At 51.3% G+C, this 16,991-nt stretch overlaps 1 protein-coding gene across 1 annotated transcript; it reads left to right on the top strand.

The window, feature by feature from the left end:
* Positions 1-9,379: 9,379 nt before the first annotated feature.
* On the top strand, positions 9,380-14,206 carry TMEM256 (transmembrane protein 256). The gene is made up of 4 exons (XM_035135816.2): positions 9,380-9,525; positions 10,464-10,501; positions 13,292-13,372; positions 13,545-14,206. The coding sequence occupies exons 1-4, from the start codon at positions 9,438-9,440 to the stop codon at positions 13,686-13,688; spliced, it is 351 nt and encodes a 116-aa protein (XP_034991707.1). The 5' UTR covers positions 9,380-9,437; the 3' UTR covers positions 13,689-14,206.
* Positions 14,207-16,991: the final 2,785 nt, after the last annotated feature.

Genomic DNA, 16,991 nt, shown 5'->3' with positions numbered 1-16,991 from the left:
ATCCTCCTTTATGCATCGCGGCCTGCAGATCCTCCTCCTCACTCCCTGGGCATCAGCTAGCCATCTCCGCATATAAATTGCAGGGATCAGAGGCTGGTGGGGGGGTGGCGGGGCAGGGGGAGAAATTTGGACACCGTCAGCCGAGCCTGCTGTTCAAAGACACCCCGTGGCTCATTTTAATTGGATTCTTCCCGGCATGGAGAGTTAATAGAACTTCCTTTGGCCAAACCGGCTGAGATAGCAAACTTTGGAGGCAGCGCACAGAACCGTGGTCGGAAGGGACCCCCAAGGGCCATCTAGTCCAACCCCTGGAAATGCAGGAACGTGACGCGTCAGGGCTCCTCCGCAGGCCCCATTTTCTCGCTTCTCAACCCCACCCCAAATGCACACCCCTCTCCCTTGATGCCAAACTGCCCATTACGAGCCTGGGCACGCCTCACCTGAATTTGGATGGCGAACCTCTCCTATTCGGATTTCCAAAGCGCTGAGAAATCCCCGGGTTTCTTTAATTCATTGCATTTCATAAAACTTTCACACCAGCCAATTTTTTTTTCTTTTCTTATATAAAAGGAACAACCACCCCAAAGCGGTTTGCAAAACAGTAAGCTTATCGGCCAAAACCAACTCTTCGGAACATTAAAAAAAGGCTAAGATCAGCAAGAAACGAAAAGGGGATTGAAACCTACACAGCGGCTTTCTGCACACCTGGGTCCGCTCGCCTTAGCAAAAATCCTTCCAGCAGGTGCCGGAAAATGTACAAGGGAAGGCACCTGCCTGACGTCAAGTAGCAGGGAGTTCCAGAGTGTAGGGCATTATGGGGCAAGCCTACCAGGACTGCCCTCCGGGAACCTGCAGGGAAAAAATGAAGGGCAGGGAGCAAGCCCAGTCTCTCCAACAGGGGGTGCCGTGGGGCTTGTGCCCTCCGGCTTGAGAGCAGTACATGTGAAAAGCATCTAGGAGTCTTGGTAGACCACAAACTTGACATGAGTCAGCAGTGTGATGCAGCAGCTAAAAAAGCCAATGCAATTCTGGGCTGCATCAATAGGAGTATAGCGTCTAGATCGAGGGAAGTAATAGTACCACTGTATTCTGCTCTGGTCAGACCTCACCTGGAGTACTGTGTCCAGTTCTGGGCACCACAGTTCAAGAAGGATACTGTCAAGCTGGAACGTGTCCAGAGGAGGGCAACCAAAATGGTCAAAGGCCTGGAAACGATGCCTTATGAGGAAGGGCTTAGGGAGCTGGGTATGTTTAGCCTGGAGAAGAGAAGGTTAAGGGGTGATATGATAGCCATGTTCAAATATATCAAAGGATGTCATATAGAGGAGGGAGAAAGACTGTTTTCTGCTGCTCCAGAGAAGCGGACACGGAGCAATGGATTCAAACTACAAGAAAGAAGATTCCACCAAAAGATTAGGAAGAACTTCCTGACAGTAAGAGATGTTCGGCAGTGGAATTTGCTACCAAGGAGTGTGGTGGAGTCTCCTTCTTTGGAGGTCTTTAAGCAGAGGCTTGACAGGCATATGTCAAGAATGCTTTGATGGTGTTTCCTGCTTGGCAGGGGGTTGGACTGGATGGCCCTTGTGGTCTCTTCCAACTCTATGATTCTATGATGTGTGGGGCTACAGATCCCAGCCGCCAGCAGGCCCCTCTCTCCCATTATGGACCTTTCAGTTTGGAATCCCAGAACCGTGGCCTAGGAAGGGATCCCCCAGGGATCAACTAGCGCAACCCAGGGAAATTGCAGCTTAAAAGGATCCCCAGCGAAGAAGAAGCGCTGTGACCCCCAAACCTCTGCAGGGCATCCAGGCCGAGGCAGAAGGTTGTCGGGAGGATGAGAGGGAGAATATATCTCTAGGGAGACTTGGCCTCCTGGTTATGTTGGGGGGCAGGGAGTGGGATTGCGCAGGCCAATGGGTCCTGCAGCTTCTCCCCCCCCCCCCATTGCAGAGCTGTGGCACAAAAGCGACGTGACCTATATATTTTTTGCAAACAGTGCAGAACGTGGCATCGCAGGGGAACCCAGAGGGGGGGGACACTGCGGAGGATTTTGGAGGGGACAGGCGAGGAGAAGGGCCTGGAAGAGGGAGGGGGTGGGGGTGTGCTTGGCAGGGCTATGGGGCAGGCCCCCTCCTGCCTCTCTCCATCCCTCTCCATCCAGAGCCATTTCCCCTCTCTAAGCTCTACATCCATCTCTCCTTAATTGCCTCGCTCCCTCCAACCCTCATTGGTTGCCTCTCCTCCTCATCCATCCTCCGCTTTCTCTCCTGTCTTCTTCTTCTTTCTTCTTCTTCGCCTCCCTCCCTTTCTCCCTTGCGAGTCGCGGAGAGTCGGGAGGGATCCCCAAGGGTCATCCAGACCAACCCCTTTGCAGTGCAGGAAAATCACAAAAAGAAAATCCCCCAGCAGATGGCCATCCGACCTCTTGTCTAAAAACGTCACTGGAAGGAGAGTTCGCACCACACCTCGCAAGGTCACAGGATTGTACAGCTGGAGAGGGGTCCCCAGTGGTCATCTAGCCCAACCCCAGAAACACAGGAATCATACTTAGAGAATGACTGGCAGGTGGCTACCCAACATCTGCCGGAGTCTCTCCCAGCTGCTGCCAGGGATCGAACCTTCTGCAGGCCAAGCAAGCCCCCTCCCCCGACCTATGCCCCTCCCCCCTGTAAATATAGGCAGTGTGTCAGACGATTGGGGGTCCACCTAGCTCAGCATTGCCTACATTGACCGGCAGCAACAACTCTCCAAGCCTTCAGACTCGGGGCCACCTGCACATGCCATTGGGGACCGAAACTGGCTTCCTTCTGCATGCTGAGCAGCTGCTCTGCCGCTGAGCTGTGCTCCTCATGATTCTAGTCCTCACGACTCCCGAGAAACAGGAGAAACCGGGAGCTGCCTTCTCCCGAGTTCACCTAGCTCGATATTGTCCACACGGACTGGCAGCAGCAACGCTCCAGAATTTCGGCCAAGGAAAATCCCTCCCCGCCCAACTGGAGATGCCATGGGGGGGGGGGTCCTTCTGCATGCCAAGTAGGCGCCCTGCCACCGAGCCGTAGGGTTGGAAGGGACCCCTAAGGGTCATCTGGTCAAACCCCCTGCGATTCAGAAATCCTGTCCACACCCCCGGCCCATTCCCCCCCCTCGTTCCCTCCTGGTCATTTGCCCCTGCCTGCTAATCTCACCCACCCACCCACCTCAAAAACATATATTCTCTCTGCTCCTCCCTTGCTCCAAGCCATAAATCCTTCTCCCCCACTGGGAAAAAAAAATCCCTCAACCCTTAAGGAGCAGAAGAGGCGCCAATTCCTAGGGGCCCGAGGTCCCTTCGACCCCCCTCCCCCAAATAAAATATTTAAGGGGGCCTGGCAAGATCCATGGGGTGGGGGGCAGAACCGAGATACTATATCTATGATGCAATTGGTCAGTTGGTTAACTATTTCTATTTATTTACTTGGTTTGGGGGGGGCAGCTCTCTCCCCTGCACCCCCCTAGCTATGACCACGGGGCCTGCCACCCCCCAAAAAAATAATCGATGAGCATTGCCATTCATATGACGTGCATGCAAATCGTGTGATCGATTATGCAGAGCGGGGTTATCTTGCCCCCCCCCCCATTCTTTTATTCAATTGGCACCCCAAGGGGCTGCAACGGAGAGGCCGGCACTCCTGGAAGGGAGGGGAACCAACCCCCCCCCCCAAGTCTCTCCCCGAACACGTCATTTTTTGCCGGGAAGGGGGGGACCCTTTCCCCAAGTCATGCATGGACCAGTCGACGTGGGAAGGGAAGTTGTGGGGAGCGGGGTGTGTGGATGGAGAAGATGAGGAGCCGACGCGTGTCAGGGAGCGGTGATGATGTCGCGTGGGGAGGGGGGGGGCTCCCTCTCTCCCTCTTTTGCATTCTGCCTCTGCGCTCAGGGCTGCTAAAAATAGCCCTCCTCTCTCTCCCTCTCTCTACCTCCCCCCCCCCAACTATGTCGCAGAGAGAGGGAGAGGGATTGGGGGGGGGGAGAGAGAAGGGGGCGGCTGTGATGGCGGAGGGATGTCATGGCAACGCCTGCTTGGTTGCCCCCTCTTTCAGGAGAAGGAGGGATGCAAAGGGGAGGAGGAAGAAGAAAGGGGGTTTTGCGGGGGGGGGGGAGAGAGAGAGAGATGAGAGGCTGATGGACGGAGGCAACTGGGGGTCTCCATCATGGGAGGGGGACGCAGGTGGGGTCTGGAGGGGAATTCCAGGGGACCTGGGATGGGGGGAGTGTTTGTTTGGGGATATTGGGGTTCAGCACCCCACGCCCTGTCTGGGTAAAGGTGAAGGTAAATGGACCCCTGTGTGGGTGCAGAGGCCAGCGAAGAACATTTGGTTGCCCAGAAGAGGGCAACCAAAATGGTCAAAGGCCTGGAAACGATGCCTTATGAGGAACGGCTTAGGGAGCTGGGTATGTTTAGCCTGGAGAAGAGAAGGTTAAGGGGTGATATGATAGCCATGTTCAAATATATAAAAGGATGTCATATAGAGGAGGGAGAAAGGTTGTTTTCTGCTGCTCCAGAGAAGCGGACACGGAGCAATGGATTCAAACTACAAGAAAGAAGATTCCACCTAAACATTAGGAAGAACTTCCTGACAGTAAGAGCTGTTCGGCAGTGGAATTTGCTACCAAGGAGTGTGGTGGAGTCTCCTTCTTTGGAGGTCTTTAAGCAGAGGCTTGACAGGCATATGTCAAGAATGCTTTGATGGTGTTTCCTGCTTGGCAGGGGGTTGGACTGGATGGCCCTTGTGGTCTCTTCCAACTCTACGATTCTATGATTCTATTTCCCTCTCAAGAGTCCAAAAATCCAGCAAGCGGCAAGAGAGGGGAATCCCTTCAGCCGGGCTTCCTTGCCGAAAGGCTCTCTGCACATGCTCAGGGGCCCTGCCTCCTCCCCTTAGCGTCGCAAGGGCCATGTAGCCCAACTCCCGTTATGCCCAATGTGGGTCTCGAACACGAGACCCTGAGATTATAAGAGCCTACCAACTCTTTGTTCTGGAGGGGCAAGGGGGAAGGCCTTGGCTCAAGCCAAGCTCGGGGTGTAGTAGTGTAGGAGCCGGGGGTGGTGTGCAGTGGTTAGAGCGTCGGGGAAGAAAGACCAGAGTTCAAATCCCCTTTCTAGGCCTCGCTCGCCTCACATTGATGTTGTGGGGATTAAATGAGGACTAGGACCTTGGATGGACCGGGGTTCAAATCCTTGCTGGGGCCAGGAAGCTCACGGGGTGTGACCTTGGGATCCAGCCCCTGCCTCCCAGCCTAACCTCCCTCGCAGGGTTGTTGAGAGGCTTAATGGAAGAAGGGAAGAACCATTACACTCCGCTTTGAGATCCTTGGAGGGAAAAGGGTGGAATATAAACACAACAAACAAACAAACAAATGGTTCTTCTTCCCTACTTTCCTAAATTGTGATATGATGGCCCAGATGAAGGAAGTCAAGGCTCCCCATCGCAGAGATTTTTTCCCCCTCCAAATACACACACACACACACACACAAATGAGGCCAGGTGAGTGCTGAGCAAGAGCCACTCTGTGCATGCTCAGAGGCCCTCGCCACGCAGCCCACTGGCAAAAAAGGAAATGTCAGCAAACATGTGCTACGAGTGGGGTGTGTGTGTTATAGGACGATTTGGGCTAAAAATAGGTCCTGGGGCTGAGCCCGTGAGAGCTGCGTCTCCAACCAGGCATTTAACATTCCTGCTCCATAACCTGCGGCAGCCAGAGGTGTCTTGTGGGGTTTCTCAGACGCCTCCTTCCTGGTTCATTTATATTCTCCGGTGGCTGGCATGGATAATTTATACGCTGGCAGTGGCAGATTTAAAGATGCTTCGTTTCCTCCCAGCACAGGGCGTTTGCTCGGAGCCTGACTCCTGCCTCTCGGCTGGGGCAAGGACCCAGGCGTCCGGGCTGAGGCTGAGCCAGGGAACTGAATTCTCCACACACACACACACACACACACACACACATCATCTGGGAGAAAAGGCCATCGCTCAGCAGTAGAGCACCTACCTACCAGTTGAAAAAATCTTTTAAAATAATTCCAGTGGCAGCTTAAAGATCAACTAAATACAGTATAAGCTACATAACTATGACAGATCAACACGGCTATCCACCTCTACCTGGCAGGGTTGTTGTCGCTGGGATTCAATGAGGACTAGCTCCTTGGGGAGACCAGAGTTCAGATCCACAGGCCAGGCACTGCCCCTCAGCCCCACCTACCTCGCAGGGGTGTTGTGGGGAATGAGACGCAAAGGAGAACTGGATATGCAACCTTGAAGGAATGGCGGGGCACAAAGGCCATCAATAAATAAGCAAAATACTGTAAAGTTTCTTTCCTTCTCGTCACTCCAGCTGTTCCTGCAAGGGGGGGGGAGTTATCCTGGGTGCAGGAAGAGAGGGCTAGGAAGTAGGGGCAGACAGAAGCAGGGCCTGTGGGGAATCCTAGAGTTGGAAGGGACCCCCAATGGTCATCTAGTCCAACCCCCTGCAATGCAGGATTTTTTTTTGCCCAATATGGGGCTCGAACCCACGACCCAGAGGGCACAGTTCAGAGGTGGAGCCCCTGCCTGGAGTGCCAGGCCATCCAACCTCTGCTCAAAAGCCTCCAAGAGAGGAGATTCCGCCACCTTCTGAGCTCGGCCTGAAGGCCTCCGTGAGCCCCAGCTCCTCCCTCTTTTCAGAATAAAGTCTTGTGGATAAAGGGGATCCAATATGGGAGAGGAGAAAATGGACAGACTGAGCAGGGAGTATAAATCCCAGCAGGTTGGGAGGAGGAGGCAAAGGCGGAAATGGCCTCTCACTACAGAAACAGGGAGGCAGAGTAGCGCCATCCTTATTATTTAAATTTATATCCTGGCCTTCCACCCTAAAGATCCCCCAGATGGAAACACATGAACAATTCAAGCAATGGAAATAGCCAAAGGAAGATCTCTTGCTTGCCCTTTTGCTAGGTTTCTTTTGGGGGGCAGGAGGGAGACTGATTCTCGGGATTCTGCCACTTATAGAACAAAAGTATGTATATATATATGGAGAGAGAGAGAGAGAGAGAGAGAGAGAGTGTTAAAAGCAACAACCCCAGGATGAGCTATTTGGGGCAGAGGAGAAGGAGGTGTTGGTGGTAAATACAATTTACACTGAATACTTCCTTGGCACCTTCCTCATATGAGCAACTCGGGACTGAAGGTGGCGGGATCGGATAGCGGCAGGAAGGAGGGGTGCCCCCCACCCTTTTTCGAATCCCACTCTGCGCATGCTCCGATGCCCTTTTTATTTCGTGTGTCTTGACGATCTGCCTTCAGAACACCTCCCGGGCCTGGGCGAAAAACAAAGACAGCCTTCGTTATTTAACCTGCCGCCCTCTAGATGTTTTGGACTACAACTCCCATCGTCCTGAGGCACCTTAGCCAATTGTCGCAGACGATGGGAGTTGTAGTCCGGCAGCACCTGGGGACCTGAGAAAGAACAGCGGCTTGGAGGGGCCTTCGCCAACCTGGCACCTTCCAGATGTTTTGGACTACAACTCCCATCAGCACAGCCGGAGGGGGGGGTGCCCCAGTGCTGATGGGAACATGGCTGTCCCAATGGGAGCTGATGGGAGTTGTAGTAAAAAATATCTAGAGGAAGACTGCAATGGGGGAGAGAGAGAGGATTTTAGAAGACGTGGGATCCTGGTTCAAAGCAAACATCTGGATCTGATCACATATGGAAATGGGATTGCGGTCTTTTTGTGAGGTCTGGCCAATCCATAATTAGAATCATAGAGTTGGAAGAGACCACAAGGGTCATCCAGTCCAACCCCCTGCCAAGCAGGAAACACCATCAAAGCATTCTTGCTTGACATATGCCTGTCAAGCCTCTGCTTAAAGACCTCCAAAGAAGGAGACTCCACCACACTCCTTGGTAGCAAATTCCACTGCTGAACAGCTCTTACTGTCAGGAAGTTCTTCCTAATGTTTAGGTTAAATAATGTTAAATAATGTTAAATAATAATAATGTTAAATAATGTTAAATAATAATATTTATACCCCACCCATCTAGCTGGGTTTCCCCAGCCACTCTGGACGGCTTCCAACAAAAGATTAAAAGTACATTAAAACATCAGTCATTAAAAACTTCCCTGAATTAGGGGTGCGGCATCAGTAAACGCTTTTAAAAACCTGAATATTTGCTAAAACTGCAGGTCGCCTTTGTAGCGGGGTTTCCCCCGTCTGTCACACACGGAAAACGTCTTCTAATTTTTTTAAAAAAAACCCAAACCTGTTATACACGTGTTCATTTTTTGTGCATGGGTAAAGCGATTGATTCCTCGATTGACGCTCGTGCAGTTAACCGGGCAGGGTGTTTTTTAAAATTTAATTTAAAGCCAGCAATGCAGATGCCAGAAGAACCACCATCCATCCCAAAACTCAGCATTAAAGACCCGATGCTGTTGCCAAGCGCTGAATTGTCGCGCCTTTGCTGCCCTCTGGTGGTCGACGCTTGCAAAAAATAAAAATTGGGGTGGGGGAGCGAGGAGATAAATCATCTTGATGATGAAAAATAATTAAAGAACCAACGAGCGCTTTGAGGTTTGTTTGTTTGTTTGTTTTTGTTTGCAGGATGGAATGTGGAAATAGACCCCCTCGCAAAAAAAAACCCCAACACTTGGCGCCCTCCAGATATTTTGGACTACTGGTAGGAGCTGTAGTCGGCAACATCTGGAGGGCGCCAGGTTGGGGAAGGTTAAAACAGACAATGCTTCCTGGTACTGTATGATGGAAGAGGCCGCAGGAAGGAGGCAATTGATGTAAAGGAGAAACCACGTGGGAATCTCTTTTACTCCACCAGGCGGCGCTGTGGAGATACTTGGAGTGCCGTAAATATTCTAAAAAAGGAGCCCGAACAATTTCTTCCTTCCTTCCAAAAATATGGGGTGGAGGTTGGTAGGATTTTAACGCGCAGCCGGCTTTTCCTATTTGCCACGCGCTTACCGTATGGATCCTAACAGCAGCGCACACCTTAATTTTCATTCCACACAACCTCCTTGCCTCTTTAAGCTGCGGCAGGAGCTGGTGCAAGCGCGCTCCTTCCAGGCGCCCCCTGATTGGTTGACGTGCTGAGATGGACTTCCCGGAGGCAGCCTATCAGGAGAATGGAACTGGAGAAGAGAGGCGGACGGTGGTGGCGGGGAGGAGGAAGCACGCTTCTCATTGGACGCACCCGCGTTCCAATCCCCGGCCTCGCACGTCTCACCATTGGCCGCCCTTTCCGAACTGGGCTGATGCGGAAGGAAGGGAGGCCTTAAAAACGCCGATTGGCTAAAACGCGGCGTTCTGCGGGGGCGGGGACTGCATACTAACGAGCCACCCAGGGCGCCGATTGGATAAAACGCGCCGGGACTCGGAAGCGAGGTTGATACATTTTCACGTCGGGGATAAGAATGGTTGCGGGCGCCGGGGTGTTTTTCCGACGGCTCGGAGCGCTGAGCGGGGCTGCGGCGGTCGGGGCGGCCGCCTACGGGGCTCATGGTGAGGGCAGGCGGATTGGATGCAAGAAAAAGGGCCAGGAGACGGGGCTGGAGAAGAGGGGATGTAATTCTGGCGTTGATCCCCCGACGGTATTTGTGGGCAGCTCCAGCTCCCCAAGGAGGTTGCAAGCAATTAAGGTGGCGGGCGAGCCTTGAAATGGGGCTGTCGGTGCGAAGTTAAGCAGGGTGTGTGGTCTGTTTTTGCAAACAAGGCTTGCGGGTCCTTTATTACCTCGGGGGGGGGGTTATTGCATGACGCCCCTGGGGTTTGCCAGCTGCCCCACCCACCCACCCCCCTTTTATCATGCGCTTATTAAACCAGCAAACTGCGGGGGGGGGGGCACCACCAGGAAGTTCTATAGCGGAATCTGCGGTTGGATTTGTTTTATTTCATAAAATTTATGCGCCGCTTGATTGTAAAATGAAATCAACCAACCAAACCGCTCAAAGCGGTTTCCTACTGCTAGGACTAATAGTAACGCAATAAAATTATCAGCAAGTAAAATGAGCAGTAATTAAGTTACAACTGGCCAAAAACAGATGAAAAACTTGTGCCATCAGCTTTCTAAATATCTGCGTGGGCTTCTCTAAGCAATATTTTTTATAAACAGGTGCCGAAAAGAGTACAGTACTGTATAGTGAGGGCACCTGCCTGAGGTCAATTGGCAGGGAGTTCCAAAGTTCGCTTGCTGCTGCACTTAAATATCAAGTCCAGTAAGGGTTTTGGTTTGTTTCGGCTGAGGATTTCCCCGGGTGCATTGGGCCCTCTGGTTCGCCTCCCCTGTTTGTGTTTCCAAGCTCAGAGCATGGAGACTTTCCCTCCACCCATATCACATTTTGCAGCAGTTGGGGAGGAGTTTATGACCCACCCGTTTCCCCCAGTTTATCTCCTGTGCAGTTTCTGCTAACTCATCTCTCTCTTCCCCGCCCTCCTCGCAGATTTCCGTCGGAGCGACCGAGATGACTACTTAAAAGAGGTAAACGGTCTTATTTGGCTCAGTCAATTCAATTCAATATACTTTATTCGACCGATAGTCAGAAAGAAAAAAACATTTCTCAATACAAATATAAAAATATAAAACTGAAGGCATCAGAGGGATACATAAATGGGGTATGACCGCACTACTAAACCTCCTACAGGTAACCCACATCAAGACATTCGATTATACGTTTCCGACACTTGAGTGCCAGGAAGAGGAATTTAGCCACCGAGAAGGTTATTTTCCCAGTGGGCTTGTTTAGCAAATATGCTGCCTGCCGTTCTCTTAGTTAGTCGGAAACTAAACTGAGATAAATATGGGGTTATAAGATATTGCCGTAAATCATTATAAAAGGGACAACTCAGTAAAATGTGTTCTGTGGATTCTACCTCGCCTAAGGCACAATGGCACGTTCTCTGACCGTATGGGACTCCTCCAAATCTTCCCCTCAAAACCGCCGAATCAAGGACATTCAGTCTGGCCGCAGTAAGTAGTCTGCGGTATTCCACGTAGTGGATATCCGCCAGGTAACGGGCTGGTGCAGCCCCATACACCTGCTCCCCTAGAAACATCCCAGATTTCACGCGGGCTATGTCCTCCTGTCTGGCGATATCCCCCAATCTCTGAGCGATCATCGCTTTAGCGCGGCTGTACGTCATGGACTCAATATAAAGGGAGGACAGACCGCACTTTTGCACTTCCTCTACCATTTCCCTTTCCCATGGAGATTTAAAATTATCTCTCAGAACCAGGGGGGACGAACCCATCGGTCTGAAACATAGCTTGAGCCATAGCTTTCAGGGCCACATACCTAAAGGCTTGGCAACCGGTCTCCAATCTCATGATCGCACCCACAACAGAAGGGGGGATCCTGAGAATGGCCCAGGCATCCCCAACCTGCGGCCCTCCAGATGTTTTGGCCTACTCCCATGATCCCCAGCTAACAGGACCAGTGGTCAGGGATGATGGGAATTGTAGTCCAAAACATAACCACTACACTACACTGGTTCTCTTCCCCCCCCCCAGTCCCTTCGGCTAAGCCAGTTAATCCGGAACCACCGGTTGTCATTGTTTGTGGGTGGAGAGAGAAACCCTTCCCTGGGGGTTCAAATTTTCAAACCCCCACCCCCAGAGGAATGAAGTAGGTCAGGTTAGTGGAGGAAGGGGCACTGCTGGGTGCGATACGATGGAAAAAGAGTTTGTGCGTTCCTAACTAGTTGGAAGGAAGAAGTTTTACAAAATGACGGAAGTTTATAAAATTATGCCGGGCACGGAGGCAGAGAATTATTTCTGCTCCCTTGCTCCTGACACATCCAGCTGGCGCGTAGGAAGAGGGGTGCGATGGGGGCGCTCCGCCCCGGGCAGCGTGATCCCGAGGGCATCATCACGGCTTGCCCCCCCCGCCCCAGAACGTGCGCCAGCCCCACCCCCGTCTGCCCTCTTCCCCCCGTGCCGGAGCATGAAACTCCACCACTAACATCTAGTGAAGCTGAGCCTTGGGAGATGTTGTTTGGCTTAAAGCGACTGACACGTTTAATAAATAATAATAATAATAATAATTCAGTACCAATAAAAGAACGTCCTTCATCCAGCACATAGTTCACCTGTGGAACGCCTTCCTGCAGGAGGCTGTGAAGGCCACCAAACTTGGATGGATTTAAGAGTACAAATTCATGAAGGAGGAGAGGACTGTTCATGGCTATTCTCGGTTCTCCACGGTCGGAGGCAGGGGTGCTACCGAATCCTAGTTCCTGGAAACCACAGGAGGGGAGAGAGGCTCTTGTGTTCGAATCCTGTTTGTGGGATTAACGTAATGGGCATCTGGTTGGCCGCTGTGAGAACAGGATGCTGGACTTGACGTGCCCTTTTTGGCCTGATCCTGCTGACTCTTCTTGTGTGTCCTCGAGAGAAATTGTGGCTGCTAGTCAGGCCCCCTGGGACCCATCTCCAGGTGGGCTACAATCCTGGGAACCAGGATGCCTGGGTTTTTTGCAGAAAGGAGATAGGGATGGCACAGGTGGGTGGAGCTGCCCGTTCTTGGTGAGATCATGGACCAGCACTCCCAAATTTGCCATCGTAAGATGCTCCCCTTACTTGAACACTGGGTCCTTTTTTTCACCCTGAGCCCCCCAAGATGTATCCACGCTTGTGGAAATGATCTCAAAGCTATTTCCCCAGAGAAAAACACCAGCAACAAAAAGCAGGCATCCCCAAACTGCGGCCCTCCAGATGTTTTGGCCTACAACTCCCATGATCCCTAACTAACAGGACCAGTGGTCGGGGAAGATGGGAACTGTAGTCCAAAACATCTGGAGGGCTGAAGTTTGGGGATGCCTGAGCAAAAGCAATGGCTTAATTCCACGTAGGGAAAAAACAATGACCCAATTTAACATGAAAACACTCTAGTTCCTAAAAACAGTTCCACCTATGAAAACCAATTTAAAACAGTTTCAAATCCAGTACAGAGGCAGCCTGGGAAGCTGGTCTCCCTTTGTTGACAAATGGAGGCATCGAAAAGACTACAAAGCCCATCATCCATTATCATTTCCTAAGCTTGCAGTGGATTATGGGAGTTGTAGTCCAACATCTGGTGAGGGGGGGGGAGCAAATGGTTGAAGTACAGAGATGGGGAACCTGTGGCTCCAGGAATTGCTGGACTACAACGACCATCGCACTTTCAGGGGCTGATGGGAATTGTGAGTCCCCGACAGTGACAGGCAGGCCACAGGGATGAACCGTGTGTGTTGAATCACTGCACTTGCCTTGATCCTTGACCTTCTCTTGTAGCTCTACGAGACGGCCAACAAATATCACTTCCTTCACAGCCTGGCCCTCCTGGCTGTGCCCCATTGCCGCTATCCCCTGATGGTAAGGATGGACGATGTAGAATTGGCTGGGGGTTTTTTTTTGGGGGGAGGGGGTTACAAGGTGCCACCCAAGCGCCTTAGAGACTCCAAATTTGTGTAGGGTTTATTTCTGAGCAAATAAAGATTCATTCATTCATTCCGCGATTCTAAGTTGCACCTTTTGTTCCTCGCAGGCCGGCAGCATCCTGTCCCTGGGCATGGGGATGTTCTCTGGCGCCCTGTATTACCACGCCGTGACAGGGGACCCGATCCTGACCAAGGCGGCCCCTTATGGTGGTTCCCTCCTCATCCTCGGCTGGATCGCCATGGCCCCTTGACACCCCCATTTCGGCCAGCCCTGCTCCTCATTGCCCCTCTTCGGCTAGCCAGAAGGGAGCCCTAGGAGAGGAGAGACGATAATCTGCCAAATGTCAGAGTGGGATCCCTTGAGGTCTTTAGCCCGCCCCGAACGCCTCTCTCCTGCATCTTGGAATTCCCTGAATGCCGAATCCCTTGTTAAAAAGCCAAGATCCTTTCCCCCCCAAAAAATTGCAACCAGATTTGAGTTTGCGATGGAGGAAGAGGTTAGGCCTCGGCATGCAATGTCTGATCAGTGCTTTTCGATTGGTTTTTTTTTAACTTAATAAACAATGAGAATGATTTAACTTTTTAAAAAACCCACACAGCTCTTTTTTTTCTGTGAATAAATGTCATGGCAAATGGTGGCTCTATGCTAGATGTCACGCGTAAACTAAGAGCAGGAAACACAAAGCGTTGCGGTGCGTCTCTCCCTCCCTCCCGAGGTTGCTAGACTACAACTTCCATCAGTCATGACTTAGAATCATAGAGTTTGAAGAGACCAAAGCAAACAAGATGAATTTTAACAAGGAGAAATGTAAGGTACTACACTTGGGCAAAAAAAAAAAATGAAAGGCACAAATACAGGATGGGTGACACCTGGCTTGAGAGCAGTACATGTGAAAAGGATCTTAGGACTTTTGGTAGACCACAAACTTCACATGAGTCAACAGTGTGATGCAGCAGCTCAAAAAGCCAATGCAATTCTGGGCTGCATCAATAGGAGTATAGCATCTAGATCAAGGGAAGTAATAGTACCACTGTATTCTGCTCTGGTCAGACCTCAACTGGAGTACTGGGTCCAGTTCTGGGCACCACAGTTCAAGAAGGATACTGACAAGCTGGAACGTGTCCAGAAAAGGGAAACCAAAATGGTCAAAGGCTTGGAAACAATGCCTTATGAGGAACGGCTTAGGGAGCTGGGTATGTTTAGCCTGGAGAAGAGAAGGTTAAGGGGTGATATAATAGCCATGTTCAAATATATTAAAGGATGTCATATGGAGGAGGGAGAAAGATTGTTTTCTGCTGCTCCAGAGAAGCGGACACGGAGCAATGGATTCAAACTTCAAGAAAGAAGATTCTACCTAAACATTAGGAAGAACTTCCTGACAGTAAGAGCTGTTCGGCAGTGGAATTTGCTTCCAAGGAGTGTGGTGGAGTCTCCTCCTTTGGAGGTCTTTAAGCAGAGGCTTGACAGGCATATGTCAATAATGCTTTGATGGTGTTTCCTGCTTGGCAGGGGGTTGGACTGGATGGCCCTTGGGGTCTCTTCCAACTCTATGATTCTAAGTTTATAAACGAGCACAACACGAGAACTCATGGACATCCAATGAAGGTACAGGTGAAACTCAATTTGCATTATTGAAATAAATGCACTTTTCGATGATATTCTTATTTTCCAAGTTTCACCTGTAGATGTTGGAAGATTCAGGATGGATAAAAGAAAAGTCCTCCACGCAACGCAGAGCTGAACTGTGGAACTCCCTGCCACAGGAGGCAGCAACGGCCAACCACCTGGTTGGCTTTAAAAGGGGGACAGGGCAAATTCACAACAGAGAGGCTTTCTATCGATGGCCACTAGCCAGGATATCTTATCTCTGCCTCTGCCATTGGGAGGCAGCGATGCTTCTGAACGCCAGTTTCTGGAAGACACAGAAAGGGGGAGAGGGATCCACGGGCAGGATCCTGATCTAGATGGTACAATATTGGCCTGATCCAGCATTGACCTGTTCATAATTTTAAAAAAACTGGCAGGTGAGGGGGGTGGTTACAAGTCAGCTAAAATCAAGGCAGGACTTGGGCTCTCAAAGCAGCAGCACAAGACACTAATTTCGTGGCTTTGGTGCCACCACTGAAAAGGCCATGCAGGGAATCGTCAGGGGCCAAGGAATCCTCAGGAACGCTTCTGGCAACTTGAGACATCATTGGGAGAAGTTTGCGTGGGAGAACAGTGGGCCCCACACTCTGTGGGGTGAACCAGCTAGGAAAGGAAAAACATTGTGGGTTTTTTATTTTTTTTGCTATGGGCTGTAGGGTGGTGGCCGTGTTCTCCCTCTTCCCAAAATAAAACCCCTTCTGCAGCAGGGCGAAATAAAGTTTGGGAAGTTATTCCTGCCTCAGAGCCTAAAAATAAGCGGTGGCATTTTAAACTCCGGGGGGTGGGGGTGGGGGGTAGGGAGGAGGTCAGAGGGAAGTTTTCTCAGGACAGCAAAGCCTTAGGTTGACTTAGTTGGGGGTGGGAATATCTCCACCCTCAAAAGGAAAGTTTTTTGGGAGAGGGTGGGCCTACACACGAACTCTGCCCCACAATTTAAGGGGGGGCAACTGTAGCTGCTCTAGTGGTGAAGTCACTCTGCACATGCTCTGAGAAACACAACACACTGCAACCAATCAACCACGCCCTGGACTCTGTAGGCTCTCGCACCGCCAGCAAAAATAACTACCAGTTCATACGCCGCTGGCACAAAGGCTTTGCTGACACACACTGCAAAAGAATGAAATTTTACTGCCTCCCCATTTCCTTTTCTCTTTTCCCACACAACCCCATATTGCCTGTAACTGTAATGTCTCACTCTGAATGTGACTGATTTGTTTGACTTGAAAACAGTGTGTTCTATTGTTACTTAAGGAAATATTTTATTAAAAACATAAAAGATACTTGGAGAGGGCTTTTTTAGCTGGGGGAAGTCTGAGCGCTTGAAATCAGTGGGGTTTGAAGCCGTTCCTGGTCTTGAGATTAAATCTGGAGGGAAAAGGGGGCGGCGTCTATGCAGGGGGTTGGACTAGATGACTCTCGTGGTCCCTTCTGACTCTACAATTCTGAGATTCTTTCTGTGTCAGGTGCTACAGGGACGAGAGCTTGACCGTGGCAACTGCCAGGAAGGGCCATCATTGCGCACCGGTTTTTGCTATAAACACAAAGAGGCGATGCTTGCGCGTGGGCTAGATAGCTGTCACGTGTGGAACGCCCCAATCGGGTGGCGCGGAAGTGCTTCTCGCCAAGGCGTCGTGGAAACAGGACTGAAGTCGGTGCCCCAAAGGCAAGTTCCCTCCTGCCAGCCAGCAGCGGGGCCGCGTTCTCGCGTGGCGGTGCATCCGAACAAACAGCCGCGCAGGACGCGCGTCTCTCGCCCCTCTAGGGCAGCCCGGGAGGACTCCAAAAAACCCACTAGCTGGAGGGCGCCAGGTTGGCCGAGACTCTTAACCCGGGTTAAGAAGAGCCCCTAAGCTCTTTCCTTCCCCTCCCATCCCTCGAAGAAAAAGAGCAAGCCCGGACACGCCGC

The sequence above is a fragment of the Zootoca vivipara genome, chromosome 13, assembly GCF_963506605.1.
Source record: "Zootoca vivipara chromosome 13, rZooViv1.1, whole genome shotgun sequence".
NCBI lineage: Eukaryota > Metazoa > Chordata > Lepidosauria > Squamata > Lacertidae > Zootoca > Zootoca vivipara.
The sequence above is the reverse complement of the archived record's forward strand: the minus strand, read 5'-3'. Positions and strand labels throughout refer to the sequence as shown.

Excerpts from the sequence above, each read along its gene's own strand:
- TMEM256 (XM_035135816.2), top strand. The coding sequence starts at position 9,438 with ATGGTTGCGGGCGCCGGGGTGTTTTTCCGACGGCTCGGAGCGCTGAGC. Across the intron at positions 9,526-10,463 it reads GGCCGCCTACGGGGCTCATG|ATTTCCGTCGGAGCGACCGA; the intron begins GTGAGGGCAGGC and ends CCCTCCTCGCAG. Across the intron at positions 10,502-13,291 it reads GAGATGACTACTTAAAAGAG|CTCTACGAGACGGCCAACAA; the intron begins GTAAACGGTCTT and ends CTTCTCTTGTAG.